Genomic DNA, 20673 nt, shown 5'->3' with positions numbered 1-20673 from the left:
GATCCCCATTTCTAGATTATAATACCTCTCTATTTTCTTCTTCTTTGATAATTTCTAACTTTCATGAAGGGAAATAAGGAAACCCAAGGTGTTACTAATGTTGTCCTTGTAATATTGTGTCTGATCATAGTGGTAGAGAAATCATGCTTTAAAAGCTGACATTCTCAAGCTATATACATATATAAAAATATGTATCCATGTGTGCTTGGCTCCATCTCACCATTCTGAAGTCAGCCCCATTTAATCTCTTCTTCCCCCTCATCTAGATTAGCAAATAATTGCTAAAATATTTTTATTAGTGCTCAATATTGATCTGTCATTTTACCCCATTGTCTCACCTGTCCATCTATCTATCCTTCAAATAATTGCTAAAATAATTTTTATTAGTATTTAATATTGATTACAATTCTTACATGTTCAAAAATATTTAGTGTATTCCCTTTGCCTAAAGGGTAAATTACAAATTCTTTATCCTAATGAAGTAAGCTCTCTAAAATCTGCTCTTAACTTGCTCTTTTAGTCTTACTTGATTAAGACTGCCTCTAGGTGTTCAGTTTGAACTGAATTATTGCTCTGGTCTTGTTCTGCCCCCTACTGCCTCTGTCTATTTGTGCAAAAGTCATAATACCTGGACCACATTCTCTCTTCATCTCCACCTGCTAAAATCTTTCTCTTGCTTCAAAAAGCCATCTTCCCCAAAAATCTTTTCTTACATCTAACCTAAAAATTATTGCTCTCGTTAATTATAGCAATATGTTTGAATGGCTCTTAACATGTATTATTTATTTACCTATGTTTTTGCCATGTCTATTAGAGTGGAAGTTTCTTAAAAATAAGAACTGGATTCTTTTATTCATTTTTATATTCTTATTATCTAGCATAGTGACTTGCTCAGAGTATGTGCTTCATGCCATCTCAGACACTAGCTATGTGAGAGTTGGCAAGTTACAACCTCTCTCAGCCTGTTTTTTCATCTGAAATAGGGAGTTGATCATATAGGATAACTCAGAAGTCATAGTGCAGTTTTAAGCTTTCATAACTTATTGGCTTACATAGCTCAAAAGTACACCAACTTTTAGAACATTTTGTACATGTACTACCTTCTGTCTACATTGTTGTGAGGCTTCAAATGAGATAATTTAAAGCACTTTATAGATCTTTACATAGTATATAAATAAGTTTTTATTATCATCATTTTTTATTATGTGTTGAACAAATTGTTTTTTCCTGCCACTTTTTATATGGTTTTTCTAAGTCAAGTTCATTTTTTCTTCAAAGTCACTGAGGGGTTACATGGCTCTCTCTCTCTCTCTCTCTGAAAAAGAGGTGAGGGATTTTCAAATATTTCACTCCAAGTTGTAAATCATGCTGTTGCCTTTCTCAATCAGTCCAGAAAAAGGGCATCAACATTGTGACTTTTAAGTTCAAAAAAGAGAGGGCCAGTGCTGGTTGGTGGCTGATGAGAGAAGAACAAAGGAAACCAGTGAGGGGAAAGAAGAGAAAAAAATAATGAAGGCTGTATGAGGGTCAGACAGGTTTTGTGTCTCTCCATCCTATTTCCTCTGAGAACAAATTATTGCCATTGAGGGAAGGAGTTTCAAGCCTCTTCTTCAAGCAGTCAGCACTAAAGGCAAAGCCACCATATTTACAAGAAAAGCGACAAAATATAGGATCTTTCTGGTATTGGGGAATATATATATTTATAATCATAAACATATATACATTCATACATGCATATATAAAGGGAGTTTAAATTTTTAACAAGAAGCTGACATGTCCATGAATAAACATATAAAATATAGAATATATACTAAATCAATATAATTTTGATGTGGGAGAATACCAGTAATGAGAAGATCAGAAAAAGCTTCATTAGAAGTTGGAAATTGAGCTGAGTTTTGAAAGAGAGCATTCTAGACATGGGGATCAGCCAGGACAAAGGCATGTAGATGAAAAGAGGAGTATTGGGTTTTAAGAATAGGAAGTAGAGTCAGCATATTTCTATCTAGAGAGTGTGGAGGGAAGTGTCATGTAAGAAAATTAAAAAGGTAGGAAGGCACTAGTTGTGAAGTGTTTTAAATGTCAAACACATGAACTTTTATTGGATCCTAGAGGTAATAAAGAGCCAAAGAGGCTTATTGAAAGAAGAAAAGGAAAGAAACAAGTACTTAATCAGGTGCCTTCTATGTGCTAGGTGCTGTGCTAAGCACCTTACAAATTTTATCTTATTTGATCCTTAGAATAACTCTGTAAGATAAGTCATCCCTATTTTACAATTAAGGAAACTGAGATGGAATCTCAGATATTTGCTAGCTATGTGACCCTGGGCGAGTCACTTTATTCCGTTTACTTCAGTTTCCTCATTTGTAAATAAATTGGAGAAGAAAATGGCAAGACTCCTCCAGCATTTTTGTGAAGAAAATCCAAATGGAGTCATGAAGAGTCAAATACAACTGAACAATAAAAACTAGTGCTCAGCATTTTAATCAAGTGTATATTTGCTTGGATTTAATAATTTAAAGGCCACTGTCTTGGCAGTTTTCTATACAAGAAAGTATGTATTTATTCCAGAATGCAAATGTGAAACCAAAACTTGGGAAGGCCTGTTAGTGTTTCTAATTCATCTCATAATCTATCTTTGATTCAGCATTAAATAAAAATCTTAATTATTTTTATTCTGATTTTAACATACACCAAATAAAATGGGTATTTCTATATATTTTATATCACTTTAAGACATATAAATAACTTTAAAACCTCAAAAGAGTTCAAGAAGGTTGTTTTTTGAATGTCTTTTTCCATATGAGGAAACTGAGTTTCAGTAAGATTACATGATTTCTATGATTGCTTAGTATGGCATAGATATTCTAATGATTCAGTAGATGAATAGAAGTTATCAGTTGGATTTCTTTCTTATATTTGTTGCTGCTCTAAATTGTTTTCATTTTCCCATTTTAAGTTGTATAGATCAGAAAACTCTCTGTTGAATTTTAATCAAAAAATAATGATGATAATTTGACCAAAAAAGGGGAAAAAATGAGAGTAATTTAGAGGGATTTATTGCCCTAAATCTGTTTTTTATACATTTTTAAAGCAGTTTGCTCAAATGAGTTCATGGTTTTTACCCAATTTTCTCTGCTTTGATAATGCTGTTCACTTTGTTTTGACTGGGATTAAGGATTGCCATGTTTAAAAAAAAAAAAAAAGCTTGTTAGGAAATCTTTTTGCCAGATCAGCCTCTCATGGCAGATTTGTTGAAATCTTTTAAAATTGTGAATGCTTTTTCTCTCCTCAGACTCTATCAGGTTTGCCAGATCAAGATGCTTTCTATGATGTGGTAGATTGTCTGGAGGAGCTCGGCATTGAAGCTATTTCTCAGAGACATTTGAACAAGAAAGGCACAGATTTAGATTTGGTGGAACAATTTAATATCTATGAGGTAAGTCTGCCCTTAGTTATCCATATGCTAACATTAAAAAATGGAAGGAAAACATAACTTAAGGAAAACTTTGCTGGTTATTTCTCCTGTTCTTTTTTAAAATATATGCATAACATGTATGTTTGTTTATTTCATTAAGTATTTCCCAATTGCATGTGAAAAAATTTTAACACAAATTTTTTAAAATATTGGATTCCAAATTCCCTCTCACTTTCTCACACTTCTCCACTCTTGAGAAGGCAAGAAGTATGTTATTGATTATATACATGGTCATGCAAAACATAATCCCATTTTAGCTATTTAAAAAAAAAAAACAAGGAAAATTAAGAAAGTGAAAAAGTCTTCTTTAGTCTACACTTAGAGGTCATCAGTTCTCTCCCTGGAGGTGGTGAGCGTTTTTCATCATGGATCTTTTGGATGTGCCTTGGGTCATTGTCTCAATCAAAGTAGCTTATGTCTCCTGTTTTCAGAGAGAAACAGCTACCAGAAGTTCCTTATGTGAATGTAGAGAGTATAGAACTATATACTGCACAAACAATTTTTTTCAAGATGAACACTTACTCTTTGACAAAAATTGGATCCAGAATTACAATTCTTTCCTAGGAGAAAATTATATATTGAACTAACTAAATTTTTTCAAGGCTCTTGGCTACATATTGATTGGTATGAATTACTTAAGTGTTATTCCTGACATGGCTCAGAAGTGAATGTGGTAGTCTGAAAAAAATATTTCTATTCTACTTTGAGTGGATGATATGTAATTTTGTCACTTCCCAAAGTTCTATGATTCATAGACCAGTTCCACCTTCCTATACACCATTTCTTATCTGAGCCTTTACATAGATCATCACTTTAATTCTTCCAATATTAAAATTGGTTCCTTGGTTTAAAGTTACAGTTACTGGGGAAAAAAGATGAGAAGAGATAGACTTATTTTGGCAGCTTTAGTGACTGAAACATTTGGGATCACTGAAAGTAGTGAGATATATATAACCAATCCATTCCTTTATGTTATTTTCCTAACCAAATGGCCGTCATGTTCTGTGGTGTGATCTTGAAAAATTCAATTCAATAAACATTTATTAAGTGATACTATATATATGTATATGAGCTTGTGACTACAAAGATGAAAAAGGACACAATTGTTGCATTCGAGGAGTGGTAGCATACTATTCACAAAATTATTTTATATTTACTCTCTATACAATTTTTTTTCAAATTTACTTATTATATTTATTTTTTTCTCCCTACCCTACCATTTCTCTCCCCTCATTCCTGTCTCCCAGTAAGATCGTTCAGGCTAATGCCTGTTTTCACTTTATCCTTATATTCCCCAACAGCTAATCTGGTCTTTGCTAATCAATAACTGTTTATTTAAGAAAGGAGAGAACATTTCCTACCAAGGAAACCAGAGAAGATTACACAAGGAGGTAACACCCATATAAAAGGAGACTTGCAGGAAAATAAGGATTCTGGGGTATAGATTAAAGAGTTGTTCTAAGAGAAAGTGCAGCTGATGCAAATAAACGGAGATAGGCGATATTGAGTTAGAGCAAGAGCAAGATTGCAATGTAAAATGCATAAAGATTTTTAAAAGATATTTCTTGAAATGCATATATTATCAAAGTCACTCTTGTTAATGTTGTTGCTGTAGTGTTGATTTAGTTATGACTGACTCTTTGGGACTCTATTTGGAATTTTACTGGAGTGGTTTGCTATTTCCTTCTCTCCAGTTCATTTCACAGATGAGGAAACTAAAGCAGAAAAGGTTAAGTGACTAAACCAAAGTCACATAGCTATTAAATATCCAAGAATAGATTTCCTCCAGGCCCCAGTACTCTATCCATTGTGCCAACTAGTTGCCCATCAACATCAGTACTATTTAATAATATGTCACAGGACATTATAAGGGATTGGTTGATAGGAAGGAAAGGCCATACCATGGATATAATATCTTAGTATTCCAGATTAGAATGTCAGGAAAGCATTTGGACAGGAAAACTGTTGGAAAACATTGAAAATTTATAGAATATGAGAAGACAGAGGGTCTCTAGGAATAGATCTTCCCAAAGTGAATAAATGGTCACTTCCCAGATTAGGAAAAACTCTTTTCCAGATATTGGCATAAATAAATTACTCATAACTCACTAAACTTCTTCTTCCCTCCTCCCCAAAAGAAGGTCCTTTATAATTGGACAAAGTATGGAAGGAATGTAATTGTAGAAATCTCCACAAGTAGGGAAAAATTTGGGATAGGTTTTCAAAACAAAGATACACAAGGAGGATAATACAAAAAATAATACTTAACATTTCTCAGTTGCCTACCACATACTAAGTGTTTTACAAATGTTATTTCATTTGATTACAACCTTGTTAGGTGGGTGCTTTTATTATTCTCACTTTTCAGTTCAGGAATGTGAAGAAACGGTGATTAAGTGATTTGCCCAAGATCATATAGTAAAGATCTAAGGCCAGATTTAAATTCTTGTCTTCATGACTCCAAGCCTACTTCTCTATCAATTACACCACCACATTATATTGTCTAAAGGTCTGAGACTGAAAAGAGCAGTGAAGAAAGGACTGTGCAAATAAGAATTTGGCTTCTATGTAACATATATGTTCTTATTTCTCCGTTTTCTTCTCTTTCCTTACTTTACCTTCCTTATCAAAACTACCAACTCCTAACACTGATCCCAGATTGTATTTGTTATTGTCCCTATGTCCAAGTCCAAATTCTACCACTAGTGCCTCTTATAATCTAAATTTACTTATTTGGTGACATTATATACATATATACACACATATACAAAAATATATAATCTAAGTCTAACAAATCTTTGTTTGACTTCAACTAAAATTCATTTCATAATTTTATCGTTTGTTGTTTTGGCTTTCTGGAAGCCTTCATCAAGACAAAATAAAAAGACCTTTTTATTCTTCAATCTTATTTTTGAGACTATCTACCTATCTACCTACTACAGTATGGAATTAATGAGGAAATATCTCTTTAAAGAATATGTATATGGAATGCTAGCAATTATTTATACCTTTGAGCATTAATTTTTTCCCAATTATGAAAATAATAACACAATAATAACAATAAATAATAATAAATTAAATAATCCTTATAAATAAAAATTAAAAATAAATCCTTATAAATAATTCTTAATCCTTTGTTTCTATTCTCTAACTATTCTAATAGGCAAAATGGATCTTAGCATAGACTTATCCAAGGAGTTGCATTCAAAATTAACTGAGGAGTTTTCAGAATTTGAGAAAATTCAAAATTAATTTGCTTGGGATTTTTCCCTCTTTAGTTTAAGAAGTTGTTTCTGCTGTTATGTCCAATAAGGAAGTAGTTTTTCCAATTCAGATTCCCTTATAGAAACAATCTTAAATTTCATTAACAAGCCTGGTGGTATGTTCTGAAATCATCATAATAACTGATAATTCTCAGATAATTTAATAGTTAGGAAACTATCAATTGAGTTAGAATATTTAAGGGATTAGTTTGTATTGTTAATTTATGATTTCTCAAATCCATAGGATCTGAGATGTTATCCTTATAGGGAACTACTAATGTGTGAACACCTTCCACTTTGGAGAGCCTGACCCACCTACGTAGAAAAAAAAACAAACAGGAAACTATATGTACTTATGTTGAAGCCAGACTCTTGCTTTTCCATAGTCCTTTACTTCTCATTACAACTTCACTGTAGCTAGACACCATAGTGAAAAGAACTTGGCCCTAGGGTCATAAAGGCCTGAGTTCAAATATGGTTTCAGTAAATCTTTAGGAGTTGCCTGAGGGATAAAGGTGTTAAATAATTTGCTCCAAATCACATACTTTGCCAGGTGGCTGAATAGGGAATGGGGGGGGAAAGTTTCAATTATTTAGACACTATAGAGTTCATTCTCTAATATCTGGCAATCTTCCAAGCAGATAATATTAAATTTAGAGAGGAAGTAAAAAGATATGGTTTTTTGTAATGACTTCTTCATTCTGGTATGTTCCAGGTTAAGTACTGTGCATAGTGGTCAGGCGCATGGTCTCCGGATAAGAGAAAATATATCTATTTAGCTTTGGAAGTGAGAGTTACTTTATACATTTCTACAGTTTCTATTCCACTAATACTATTGCAATTGATGAAAATTAAGATGATAATCTTAGTTCTGTTGTTTGGTTAATTTTTTTTTCAGTTTGTCTTAAATCTAGTTCTTTGTGATAAAAGAATTTATGGGTTTCCCAGTCTGTTCTATATAAAGATATAGGAAGAACTTGAAAATTGTTGAGCCAGGGTAAAGCCTATTGATAGAGAAAATAAGAACTTAAATGAAGCAAAATTTAAGAAAGTTATGCAGACAAAAATCCTAGTTATCAGGCTCCAAAGAATGTTCTTTATTGAAGTATTAGATACCTATGTAACTTCCCTAATTTTTAACTAACAAAGAAGTGAAACTTACTGCTTATCGCCTGGGTGGAAACATTTTGAATATCAGATACCTTCTAGTCAAAATAAAATATTTAGGGCTAATAAGAAAACTTAACAATAATAAACCTTTAAGTTTTACAAAGTTCTCTCCTCACAAGACCCCTATGAGGCAGGCAAGTATTATTATTCCCATTTTATATGTAAGGAAACTAAGATTCAAAGTGATTAAATGGCAATCAAGATTCAAATCCAATTTTCTTAAGTGTGAGACTACTGCTTTATCCCATAAGTCAGTGGAATCACCTTCAATAGAAAAGGGGGTCATTAAAAATATAACAAGGATTCCTGTAGGATGCATTTGATAAATATTAACATTACCTATGTTCTAATGTATTTTTATTTATATTGTTGAGTATTGCCCGGTTATATTTTACTTCTGTTTCTGGCTGCACTCAGGAGTATTGCCCGGCAACATTCACCATGTATTTGCCAGTGCTATTGTATTCCACATTCCTTTCAAAAATCTCAACAATGATTTTGAATTGATGTCTTTCCCTTTTTTTTTCTTCTTTAGATGACTTTGAGGCACGAAGATGGTGATGAGAATGCTGAACCTCCCCCCAATGGACGGAAAGACCGGCGAAGGGCTAGTCTGGGTTCAAGTGAACATCGGGGATTAAATCGAAGAAGGAGCCGGAGACACTCAGTTCAGAGTGTTAAAAGCACTTTATCAGCTCCTACTAGTCCCTGTAACCAACCAGCTCCTAGCTTCAAACTCAGCCAAAGCCATCCTGTTGGAGATCTCAGTGAAAAGTAAGTCCATTTATCCAAAGTTCTGCTTTCCCTCAAATGGTGACTCTCTGATGGCCATCGGGAGAGAGGGGAGAGATCCCACTAAGCCATCTCCTACCCTTTCTGACCTGATTCTAGGTCAGGAATTCCTACCTCGTCTCTCATGTAGATCTTTATCTAAAGTAAACCAGGAGCAGAATCTCTTTGTGAAGCTGTCCAGGGCAGGCAAGACTGCTTACTCAGGTGTGGGATGTGAGAGCCCTCATTTCACCAGCCTGAAGCATTCTTGATTTTGTCTATAATAACTTTCTTCTTTATTTGCCTTGTGGTACTTTTGTTAGATGGGAAAGAGTTGGTACTTCTGGTCTCCAAGTTAATAAGAGGTGATTGAAAAACAATTTTTATACACTTTGGAAGAAAACTTCAGGTCTAAAGTCTCTGATGATTTTAGCTTAGTGGATCATGAGGGAGAATTTCTCTTTGTGAGAAATACAAAACTTCACAAGTCTGTGAGAAATTATAGATACTAAGGGGAGTAGGGCAGGAAAATGAACTTAAAATAGATGTTTTAGAAACTATAGGTGGTTCAGAAAAGCAATGGCTTTTCTGATGTAAAAGTATTATTATGTGATACATTTAAGTGTAGATGGCTGTGTCAGGCTGTATTGTATGAGACACAATTTTTGTGTGTGTCAGGGAGTATGGAGATGTATGGTGTGTGTAGAGGTGTGTACATCTGTATGTGTATGAATCCCCAGTTTTGCAGACTGAATTTAAAAAAAAAGCAACTTAATTTTCTCACTTCACCAAGGAGTAATGGGCTTTAAGGTTAATGCAATATTATAGAAATAAATAGTTAATTCTTAAATGGGGACCTGAAGTACTCTATGCAGTATCTCCAGAATGTATTTTTAGACTAATTATATTTGTTTAGAAAACATACATAGTATATAAGTATATATTTTATATGCATTTACACATATATACACAGAGACATTTTGAGTCATTTTGGCATAGTGAATAAAGCCTTAGCCTTGAAGTCAGAAAAGTCAGGAAAAAAGGATTCTTGTCCTTTTGTTTTTTGGATGGCCATGGGCAAATAAACTTTCTAAAACTAGTTCAGGTGTGAATTAGTTTCCACTCTGCTGATTTATCTATCTCTTTATCTATCAATTATCTTCCTATCTGCTTATCTATCATCTAACTTCCTATTTGTCTCTTATCTATCTATCTATCTGTCTGTCTGTCTGATGTGGTTTGAATGCCCTCAATTCCTGGTGGTCATGAGGTTAGTGGCAATAAGAGAGCTGTTAGATATCCCCTTTAATTGGACACAGGTTTAAAAGTGAAAGAATTCACTTATTCTCTAATTATTAGTTGCAAAATGAAAGTTTATTGCTGGATAGAAATCAGTTTGCTAAGGGACTTGGCAAAGACCTCTTAGGGAAATGGAATTTGGCACTGAGAATGCTTTCTCAGCGGGCAAAAGGATCCTAGTAAGTTGCTTGGGCCTCTTTTGCAAAAAGCAAATCCAGATACTGCCCTTTTTAAGGAGTCTTGGGGCTTCAGGAGCCGAAGTTCCCAGGCTTAGATTCATATCAGTTTTCAATCTGGATCTCCTATTAGAATTAACAACATTTCAAATGGGTGCTTTTTGACTAGGATTTCTAATTGAATCAAAGGCTCTGGCATCCCTGAAAGATAATTTATCTGGGGTGATATGCCTTCCCAAGGAGGAGCTGAGACTCCAAAAGGGATCACAAATCAAAAGGAAATTCAGTTTCTTAAAGGGAACACAACTTCAGTAAAGGAAACAGTTCCCTCCAGCTTCATATCTATCTATCTATATCATTTATCTTCCTATCTGTTCCCTGACCTTAGAATGCTATTATTCTAACAATCTGTTGGTCAATTATTCTAAAGTCTTCTGGTCCTAGGATAGTCCTACAAACTTTGGTGGTCTGATAGATAATCTGCTGGTCAGTGATAATCAAATTCCTAAAACAATAGTGAATAAACCACTCCTCAGTTCTACCTTGGTGCCATAAAATGATCATATTAATGACATGGAGAACAGAATCTCAGTCTTTACCTATAAATTTATCTTCTTAATCCAGGTTCTTTGCTAAATCCTTTTGTTACTTAACTTACTTCAATTGAAGTTACAATTACAATAAACTTTGTCCCTAGACTTGGAGATGGGTGCAAACTTGCACATTCTTTTGATATAATTCAGGACACCAGTCTGCCACTCCACCCTCTTGGGGTCTCCTTTCGAACCTTAACAATCTCTCAGCTCTGAGAATTGTCTGATTGTCTCTGTGCCTCCATGTCTATAATGGTTTCCCCCTTCATTTCTACCTCCTGTCTTCCTTGGATTTTTACAACTACCAACTAAAATTCAAGAGCTTTTCTCAATCCTATTAATTCTGGTACCTTTCTTCTCTTAGTTATTTCTTAATTATTCTGTATAGATCTTTTTTGTACATTTTTGTTTGCTTATATCCTGTCAGTCTGTGAACTCCTTGAGGACAGAGACTATCTTTTGCCTCTTTTTGTATTCTTAGAGCTTAGCACAGTGCCTGGCACAAGGTAATTATTTATTAAATGTTTATGATTGACTATCATCTATTTGTATATATGTATGTATGTATGTCTATATATATATAATGAACCTACATATTTTACATGTTTACATGTTACATAAATAAGAATTCTTTTTGAATCATCTAACTAGCCGAGTACAAAAGTTATATGATTACTTAGATCATAGGATCATCAATAAATCCAAAATTTAAATCATTTAAGAGAAAGCAGAAATGTTGAAAATAGGCAGAATTAATGATGTTTGAAAAATGATAAGTAAATGAGTTGTAAGTTCTGACTTAGACTCTGCTTTCTAGATTAAAGGTAGTTTCTGATTTGCCTATATACAGAGATCTTTTCCATGCCTGATTCCTCTAAAACTACTTTTCAGCTGCTGTCCTAGTGATCATTCCTGCATTGCAGAGTGTTCCTTTTATTTTTAAATGAGCCGTCTCCATTCCCACTTCCTCTATGTCTGCTATGTTTTCCCTCCTCCCCTGTTCTCATGAACTTTCTTCAGGGCTCTCTTTTGGTGCCTCCTCCAGAAGGGATTCTCTCCTGACAATTGTTTGAGACAGATAACACCTCCCCTTGTTATTCCTCCCAAGTTTTCCAAGTGATCTCCTGTGCATACTAATTAACCTTGTTCTTTTGCTACATCATCCTATGGAATCATTTTAAGTCTTCACACCATTCTTTTTGTCTTCTCCACTCCTTGCCTTCTTTCAAGCTATTCTGCACAAAGCTATCACTCATCTTCCTAAAACTAATCATATTGATTAACCTGTTTGTTCCTGAAGTTTATTTTTCATCAAATTACTTGGCTTTCCTTTTCCTAATCTCTTTGCCTTTTCCTTTCTTTCCTGGTGGGAGGAAAGTTAAATAAATACTGAAACCTAGATAGACAAAACCACAACTGGATTTGATTTGAAAGAAAAAACAAGATTTCAACCCAGTATGCATTACCTTTAATTCTTTTAAAGTTATGAGCTGATGATTGTGTTCCATGAGCTCACAGCCACGCTACATGAGCAGTAAATGGTGACGACTGAAAACATCTGAATAATGTTTAGATTGTGGCTTTGGAAGAGGTAAATTAAACTGACAGCTTAGCTATTCTGATCATTGGAGTTTCCAGGAAGCAGAGCCTTCATCAAGTGGGATCTAGTTATGGCAGAAAGGCTGCAAAAGCTAGAATATTGGGAAATTTTCTGGGATTATTCAGTGGGGTAGAGAGGAAGAAATTGAGTCTTTTTATGAGAAGGGTGGCAAGGGAAAGAAAATTATGCATCTCCTAAGATTTAGCCATAGAAGGGGTTAGTAAACTTAGATTCAGTAAACTGACTTTCCATGGTCCATTGGTAATTAGAGGCTGAGCTGAAATTCATACCTACTTTTTCTGAACTAAAAATAAGGTGATCTATAAACCTTCACCTCACCACAGCTGTAGTATAGTGGTATACCTACTCTGCTTCTCCTCTTCCTAACGCTTTTCTTCTGATCTAGAATTGAAAACTTCAGTTGTCCAATCTTGCTTTTGCCATTCAAACAAAGAGCACATCTTGATTAGTGTTGCCTTTTCCCAAATCCCCAGTATTCACTCCAATATTTCTTTACACATAAGAGGAGATGCTTTACCATAAGAGGATTCTGGATTATTCAGTTTGTCAGATGGAAGTGCAAGAAATCAATTCCAAGCTCTGTCCCTTATCTCCCTAACCATCTTTGCTGAAAAGGCTAAAAACCTCGATCTCCCTAGAATGTAGATATGTGTTAAAGCCAGGATAAGGTCCTTTACTAGTCCTCAGAGGGACTAAGAAGAATGTTTTGCTTCCTTCTCTAAGAAGAAAAAGGCCAGTCTGAAGGGAATTGAGGTAAAAAGTTTCACCTTGCTTACCTTGCTGCTCTCAGAGGAAAGCTTTCCTTATTGTTAATTCTCTAGGAGGAACTAAATAGAATTCTTTTAACCTAGTTTCTTTTTTTTAATTGATTCTTTTCATTATTAGATAGTAAAGTTGGCTTTAGTCATGTTTTATGCTCCTACAGGGCTCACTATATCTTAAACTTTTAAACCTGCTTGAAGCTTGGCTTATAAGTTTTCCTCCTTTCCCTACCTTTGAACCCTCTTTGGAAGATGTTGCATACCTTCATTGATCAGAACAATTGGCATTTTTTTTTAGTGTTTTAAGATTTGCAAAGCATTATACAATCTCCTTTGAACCTTATAACAATTTGCTTTTCACTTCCTTTTAAAAAAAATAAGGACACTGAGGTTCAGAGATCATAACTGTTTTACTTAAGATTACACAGCTAATAAAAAGTGTCTGAAATGGGATTTAAACCTACCTCTTCATGCCCCCAAGTTCAACACTTTGCTAACTAAAGGACTGTCAATGCCCTCCCTATCATTCCCTTTGGAAATTCATTACAAAGAGATTACGACTCTCTGTGTTTGCTGTGTCCAGAATTAGCTCTAGAATTATATCAGACCACACATCATTAGGAACTTCTTTAATATAACCTCACCCACCTTTTTTCTGGGAATGATCTGCTAGCTCTAGAATTATATCAGACCACACTTAATTAGGAACTTCTTTAATATAACTTCACCCACCTTTTCTCTGGGGATGATCTGCTATTGTTGTTGTTCAGTTATTTTTCACTTGTGTCCAATTCTTCACAACCATGTTTGGGATTTTCTTAGCAAAGATAATGGACTGGTTTGCCATTTCTTTTTCCAGCTCAACTGAGGTACTCAGGATTAAGTGATTTGTTTAGGATCACACAGTTAAGTTGTCTGAGGTCAGATTTGAACTCAGGAAAATGACTAGGCACTCTATCCACTGTGCCATGTAGTAACCGTATGATCTGAGCAGATTTGAACTCATGAGATGATCTTAGTTTAAAATAGGCTAAACTTCAAAGAGTTTTTTCATACCAGGGCCAAAAGGAGTTCATAGTTGAGTGGTTTGACTGATTTCCTCTGATATATCACATTCATCTTCCCAGTTCTAATTGCATATTCTTAGTGGTGCCCCCATCATAGTAGGGATGCTCTTCTTGAGAGTTCTTAAACATCTTGAAAATGACATAGAAGACTTTTAAAGAGAATTTATAATCCAACATTATTTTTGTGCAGATGGCATGAGCCCTCAGGGCCAGCATGTTAAAGAGAACTAGAGAACCATGAAGTTCAATTCATTAAATGTGTAAGCATCTACTAAGCTAAGGATACAAAGGCAAAAAAAAAAAAGTTCCTCTTTTTGAGGAACTTTATATGCTATTAAAGGAAAACAATATATATGTATAAGTAAATACATATAGGCAAAACCAAATATGAGGTAATTTCAGAAGAGAGCTTTAACAATTCAAGGGCTCAGAAAACACTTTCTTTAGAAGATGATACTTGAACTCCCTTTTAGGGAGATAGAGATTCCAAGAGGCAGCAGGTAGGAAGCAACAACCTGGGCAAAAGTGTGGAGATTGGAAATGGGATGATCCATTGCGCATAATAAAGAGACCCATGAGGTAATCCTGTTTGGCTAAAGGAAGAGAATATGAAATCAGGCCAGAAAATAATAGCTTGGAGCCAGATTGAAAAAGGTTTTTTATGCCAAACAGAGGAGTTTATATTTTTTCTTTTTAAAAAGAATCACTGAAACTTTTTAAAGAGAAAATTAGACCTGTTCTTTAGGAAGAGCAGTTAGGTAATCATGAGAGAAATCAAACTCTCAGTGATATTAACTAACTGATCTGGGCTCTCACTGCACTGAAGCATCACCATGAAGGCATTAAGGATGTCTGGAGATTTAGAGAAAGAGTATGTAGATGGCATTATATATTACATTACATATGGGTATTACCAAAAAAAACATTTATTGAAGGAAAGAAAGGGGGTTAAGTTGGTATCAGTATTGCATCCCATAGAGATGTGTTGACCTAATTAATTTTCCATCTGCTTATTCTGACTCTTAAGTCTTGCCTTGAATACTGCTCACTGGCTTGGTATGTTGTGAGTTCAGGTGGAAAAGCCTAGTAACCTTTTGGCTGGAAAGGATAAAGACAAAGTATTAGAGTTGCAGATTGTGTAAGAACAGGTGTGCAAGCCACCTGCTGGACACAGACCATTAGTTTCATGGTGTTAGGCCCTCCATAAGTGCAAAGCTGTGTGGCCAGTGTTTCTTTACTGAATTATAAACATACTACTAACAACAGCTTGTTTATAAAACATCTTACTCTTTTCACATGGGACGATGTTATCCTGGTTTCCGGATTTACTTAAGACATCCTAGTTTATTGAATGCTATTTGTTTTTTAAAAATTATACACTTCCACATTCTTAAAGATGAATCATGTTCCAGAAGTTAGTGCTTGTGGAATAGCTTCATCTCAAATGCCTATTTGAAGGGTATTTGTTCTGTGACCCCCAGAGCAACTATATAGTTTGTGAATAGAGAGTGGGAGGGAAAGGGGGAATAAGAAGCAAAGTGGGAAATGGCTCTTGCATGCATAGCTGAGTCACCTGTGTAACATCTGTGCTTTAAAAAAAATACCTTAAAATAAAGTAGCTCATTGTATTGAATTCCCTGTAGACCTTAAAATACACAGAAGCATGCCTGACCTAGATTTCTTTTCTTCGAATCTATGTGAATTTTCTGGCTTTACTTACTGCTAACTTTTTGAGTTGTTTTTTTTTTTTCCTTTTTGACTGTATGTACCACATGGAAGAAATTTTAGATGAAGTTTCACAATTGTGTGATCCAACTAACTCTTAATTCTTCTAAAGAAAAATGAAACTATATTAAAGACTAGAAAGATACTTTATAGTCCACTTAATAAAAGTACAATACTTTACTTTTATTATTATTTGTAATAATGAGCACTGACATTTATATGGCATTTTAAGGTTTGCAAAGAACTTTATATGCTTTTCTCTTCACAACAACTACATGTGAGGTAATTAATATTATCATTCCTCATTTTACAGATACAGAAAAGGAGACTCAGTAAGAATTAGTAATTTGCCCAGGACTATATACTAGTAAGATAGAATTCAAATATAGGTCTTCCTGACTCCAAATCCCGCACATTTACAATTTTCAAGGCATTTTGACATTCACCCATACTCATCACCATGATACTATGAAGTAGGTCTTATTCCTCTTTTATAGCTAAGAACATGAAGATGCAGAAAGCTTCAATGCTTTGTCCAAGGTTACCCAATTTGTGTTAGCACCTTAGAGCCTAGATTTTTCTGATACTCTTAATTTAGCGCTTGCTCCACTTTGCTACAATGCTTCTCTTAAGGCATAAGTAAACATAAAATCATTAGCAGAACAGCCTCTTTAAAGGCATGCTCATTCATTAATCAAAAATTAATCATGTCTACTTAATACATTTTTATTTTATGTATTTAATCAGTCAGCAGGTTGGGAACTAGACACAGGATTTTCTTGGTATGAGGAACTCGCAAATGAAAGAATTCTCCCTCCAGATATGGTTCAGCACTTCTCTGATGATCAGTCTTAGAAAGTTTCCTAAGATGCAAAGAGGTTGAGATTGGTACAGGGCCACCCAGTTAGAGCTTTCTTTCTGCCTCTGAGGTTGGATCTCTGTCCATTATTTTATTCTATCTCTCAGTTTATATCAGTTTGTGATATAAACATCTGATATTGTTTGTATGTATTAATTTGTGGAAGCAAAACTAAGGTTTTCAAGAGCTTATTAAAAATGAGTGAAATATTTAATTTAATGACCATAAATTCATCCTTCAAGATGACCAACAAGAAGGCCTCTGAACTCTGGTTGGTTTTGTTGTTATTATTTTGGTTTTGTTTTAGCTTTGTTGTTTTCCAAATACCTCCTAAATTTGTACTAATATTTCCTAATTGTCTATCCACCTTTTTTTCACTATCAAATGCCTATGCTTCTCAAAAATCTGTTGTTCTCTTAAAAAATGGTGATTTCTTCTTCCTGCATGCTGCTTCTCTCCTACCCTGATCCCCTTTTGTCCCTGGAACCCACTTCCCATTCTCTAAATTGCTATACTGAGATTGACATGAGTAGACTGGTCTCTGATATAAAACTCACTAGTCAACACACAGTTTACACTGGGAAAAACTGCTCTAGATTGACTATCATAAAATGTGGTAACCAGTTAGAACTGGTTATAGCTCTTCAGTATGTTTTGACCAGCAAAGGGGAGATGGGGAGAATGGTTTAAGCATTTATGTAATGATCACTACAGTGTACTCAGAGAAGCTAATGCAGAGCATGAAATCAGAAAGACTTATCTTCTTTCTAGCCTCAGATACTGTGTGACTCTGGGAAAGTCACTTAACTAGCTTTACTTCAGTTCTCTCCTCTGTAAGATGAGCTGGATAAGGAAATGACATACCATTCCAATTTCTTTGCCATGAAATCCCCAATTGGGGTCACAGAGAGTTAGACACAGCTGAAATGACTGAAGAATAAATAGTGTCCTGAAGAAATTTATAATCCAGTAGGAAGCTGATACATGTAAACAGATAATCTGCAATAAAACCTAAAAAAAGATTTACATAAAGAGGTCAGGCAGGTGACCCCGGAGAGTCAAAGATGAAAAGATCATTTTGAAGCTTAGGTCCTAATATAAAACAAATGGTGATCACATTGGGCTGAGATGGCTTCATCAAGAAGTATATTATAATTGGAAATAACTAAGTTCTTGCTGTGTATAGACTGGTAACATAATGTAGTTATGTGTATATGACTTGTACTTCTGGAAACTGGATCATACTCATTATCTGTAAATGGGTTTCATGAAATTTTATTCTGATTTTTTTGTTTGTTTGTTGTGTTATATTTGCTACTTGTGATCATGTGCTTGTGCTTTATATCGTGGAAGAGTTCTGTGTGCACTGTATTACCTGAACTCAGGATTGGATGACAATTGATTCTAATTTTACCTAAAGGTGATCCCAAATGATGATACCTAATTCTGCTTAAAGAACATTGGAAGGAACATTGTTGCATTTATTTTTTAACCTGTTAAAAGAATAGTAATAAAAATCCTCCTTCTAGCAAAAAAAAAAAAGGTTATAATGGATTAATTTTGGATTTCCTTTTTAACAAGACAACTAGGGGAAATTATATAACTATATTTTAATCTCAATTTTAACAAATCATGTCATAGTCTCTAATGGTGCTCTGATAGGACATGCTGATAATGTAGTTTGGTGGATTCATAGCTTTTTAAATGAATGGACTCAAAGAGCAGTGATCACTGGTTCAATGACAACTTGTAAAGAGATTTCATTAGAGTGTCCTAGAGATGTATATTAGACATTTTTAGTAATGACTTGGAATAAAGAGCAGATTTTATCATACTTATCAAATTTGTAAGTGACACAAAGCTTGAAGGAATAGCTAATATGCTGATTGAACAACAGGATCAGTATTCAAAATGATTTTGACAGATTAGATAGAACATTGAGCTGAATTTAATTAAATGAAACTTAATTGGGTAAATCATTTCACTTGAGTGAAAAATCAATTTTACAAGCATAAGATTGGGGACTCCAAAAGCCTAATAATGGCAGCCAGGAAAGCTAATATAATGTTATGATGTATTAATTCCAAGATTTACTGTTTGGGCTTAGGGAGATGATAGTTCCATTTTACTATTCCCTGGTCAGACCCATTATGGAATATTGATTTGAACGCTGGTGCTCATTTCAGGAAAGATATTGATAAACTGAAGAGTGTTTTTAAAATGACAACTAGAATTGTGAAGTGTCTCCAGCTTATGTCATATGAATATTGGTTGAAGATGTATAGATATATTCCTTGGAGAAAAGAAAACACAATGGATCTGTAATAGCTATCTTGAAAAAAATGAAAGCAAGAAAGAAATGAAGGAAGAAGGAAGGAAAGGAAAAAGGTAAAAAGACAATAAAAGGACAAAAGAAATAGAAAAAAATAATTTATTAAATTCTTACTTTGTGCCAAAGACTGTGCTAAGGACTGGAGATATAAATATAAAAATGAGATAGTCTCTGGCCTTAAGGAGCTTTTATTTTAATAGGGAAAAAGCTTTTAAAATTCTACACAACCTGGGTCTAACCTATCTAGATTCCTTGGATTTTATTTTCCCTCCTATCCTTTGCAATTTAGCTGAACTATCTTTCTGTCTCTATTCCTCACATATGATACTTCATCTACCATTTCCATGAATGTATAATGACTAGCCTACATGGCTGGAATCCATTCCCTCTTTTATTGTTGTTTTGTTCAGTTGTTGAGTCATGTTCCAACTCTTTGTGATACCATGGACTATTCTAGACCCTTCTGTCCTCCAATTTTTCTCAAACAAATCAGGGTCTTTTCTAATGATTCCTGTCTTCTCATTATGTGGCCAAAGTATTTGAGCTTCAGTTTCAGTATTTGACCTTCCAGTGAATAGCTTGAATTAATTTCTTTAATTATTGACTGATTTGATTTCCTTGCTGCCCAAGGTACTCTTAAAAGTCTTTTCCATCACAGTTTGAAAGAACTGATTCTACAGTACTCAGCTTTCCTTAGAGTTCAGCTCTCACAAGCCATACATTGCTCCTGGAAAAAACATAGCTTTGAATATAAAGACTTTATTGGCAAGCTGATGCCTCTGCTTTTTGGCTCTGCTGTCCAGATTTGCCATGGCTTTCTTTCTAAGGAATCTTTTAATTTCATGATTACAGTCATGAAGTGGGGAGGGGGGAGCAATGAAAAATAGTGCTTCTGTCAAGGAGAAGAGAGTCAAAGACGTTTTATAACTACCAGTTGATTGTTCTTCTCTCACAAATATGTATTTAAATTTGTCAGGAAGTCCTTGAGTGACATACTTGGCAGGGAATAAGCCAAACTCACTCAGAATACTTAACTATCTACCCCATCAATTCTTTCTAACAGCCTACAGAAAAGTCAAATACTGTCAATTCTGATACATATTCTGTCTATCGATCATAGCAAAGTACAAAGCACAGTAAAATGTAATGCAATCCTTGACATGCTTACAAAATTGGAATTAGTTTGCTGGGATTGTAAAACAATAGTTATGATATTTAGCCCATCATCCCTCATAAATTTATTTAGAGGAAAAAAACAAGGGCATATATTCTCACTCTAGTTACTTATAATTGGATAGGAATTCATGCTTATAATATCTGACTGAGAACTTTTATTGAAACTAAGTGACTAACACACCTCCTCTCTACTGTTGGCTGTGTTTCATTATAGTTGACTGTTAAGAAAACAACTTGAAGGTGAACTTTCATATCAGCCTCTTCCTGGAAGAGCCCTTAGAGAAAAGATAAAAATAGGAAGAAACCAACCCTGGTCATAGATGCTTGTATCCAGAAGGCAACTCCACAAGCAGAATGTTTTAGAAATGTCCATTGTAGATAA

At 34.4% G+C, this 20673-nt stretch overlaps 1 protein-coding gene across 8 annotated transcripts in view; it reads left to right on the top strand.

Moving 5' to 3' along the window:
* The window catches only part of FHOD3 (formin homology 2 domain containing 3), a 652613-nt gene that overhangs the window by 445619 nt on the left and 186321 nt on the right, over positions 1 to 20673 (top strand). For all 8 annotated transcript variants that reach the window (XM_051969747.1, XM_051969754.1, XM_051969753.1 and 5 more), the window contains exons 9-10: positions 3296 to 3439; positions 8447 to 8685. In XM_051969747.1, coding sequence (XP_051825707.1) covers positions 3296 to 3439; positions 8447 to 8685 — 383 coding nt within the window. The remainder of the gene's footprint in view (positions 1 to 3295; positions 3440 to 8446; positions 8686 to 20673) is intronic.

Source organism: Antechinus flavipes, chromosome 1, assembly GCF_016432865.1.
Source record: "Antechinus flavipes isolate AdamAnt ecotype Samford, QLD, Australia chromosome 1, AdamAnt_v2, whole genome shotgun sequence".
NCBI lineage: Eukaryota > Metazoa > Chordata > Mammalia > Dasyuromorphia > Dasyuridae > Antechinus > Antechinus flavipes.
Note: the sequence above shows the minus strand (reverse complement) of the source record. Positions and strands in the feature narration are given on the sequence as shown.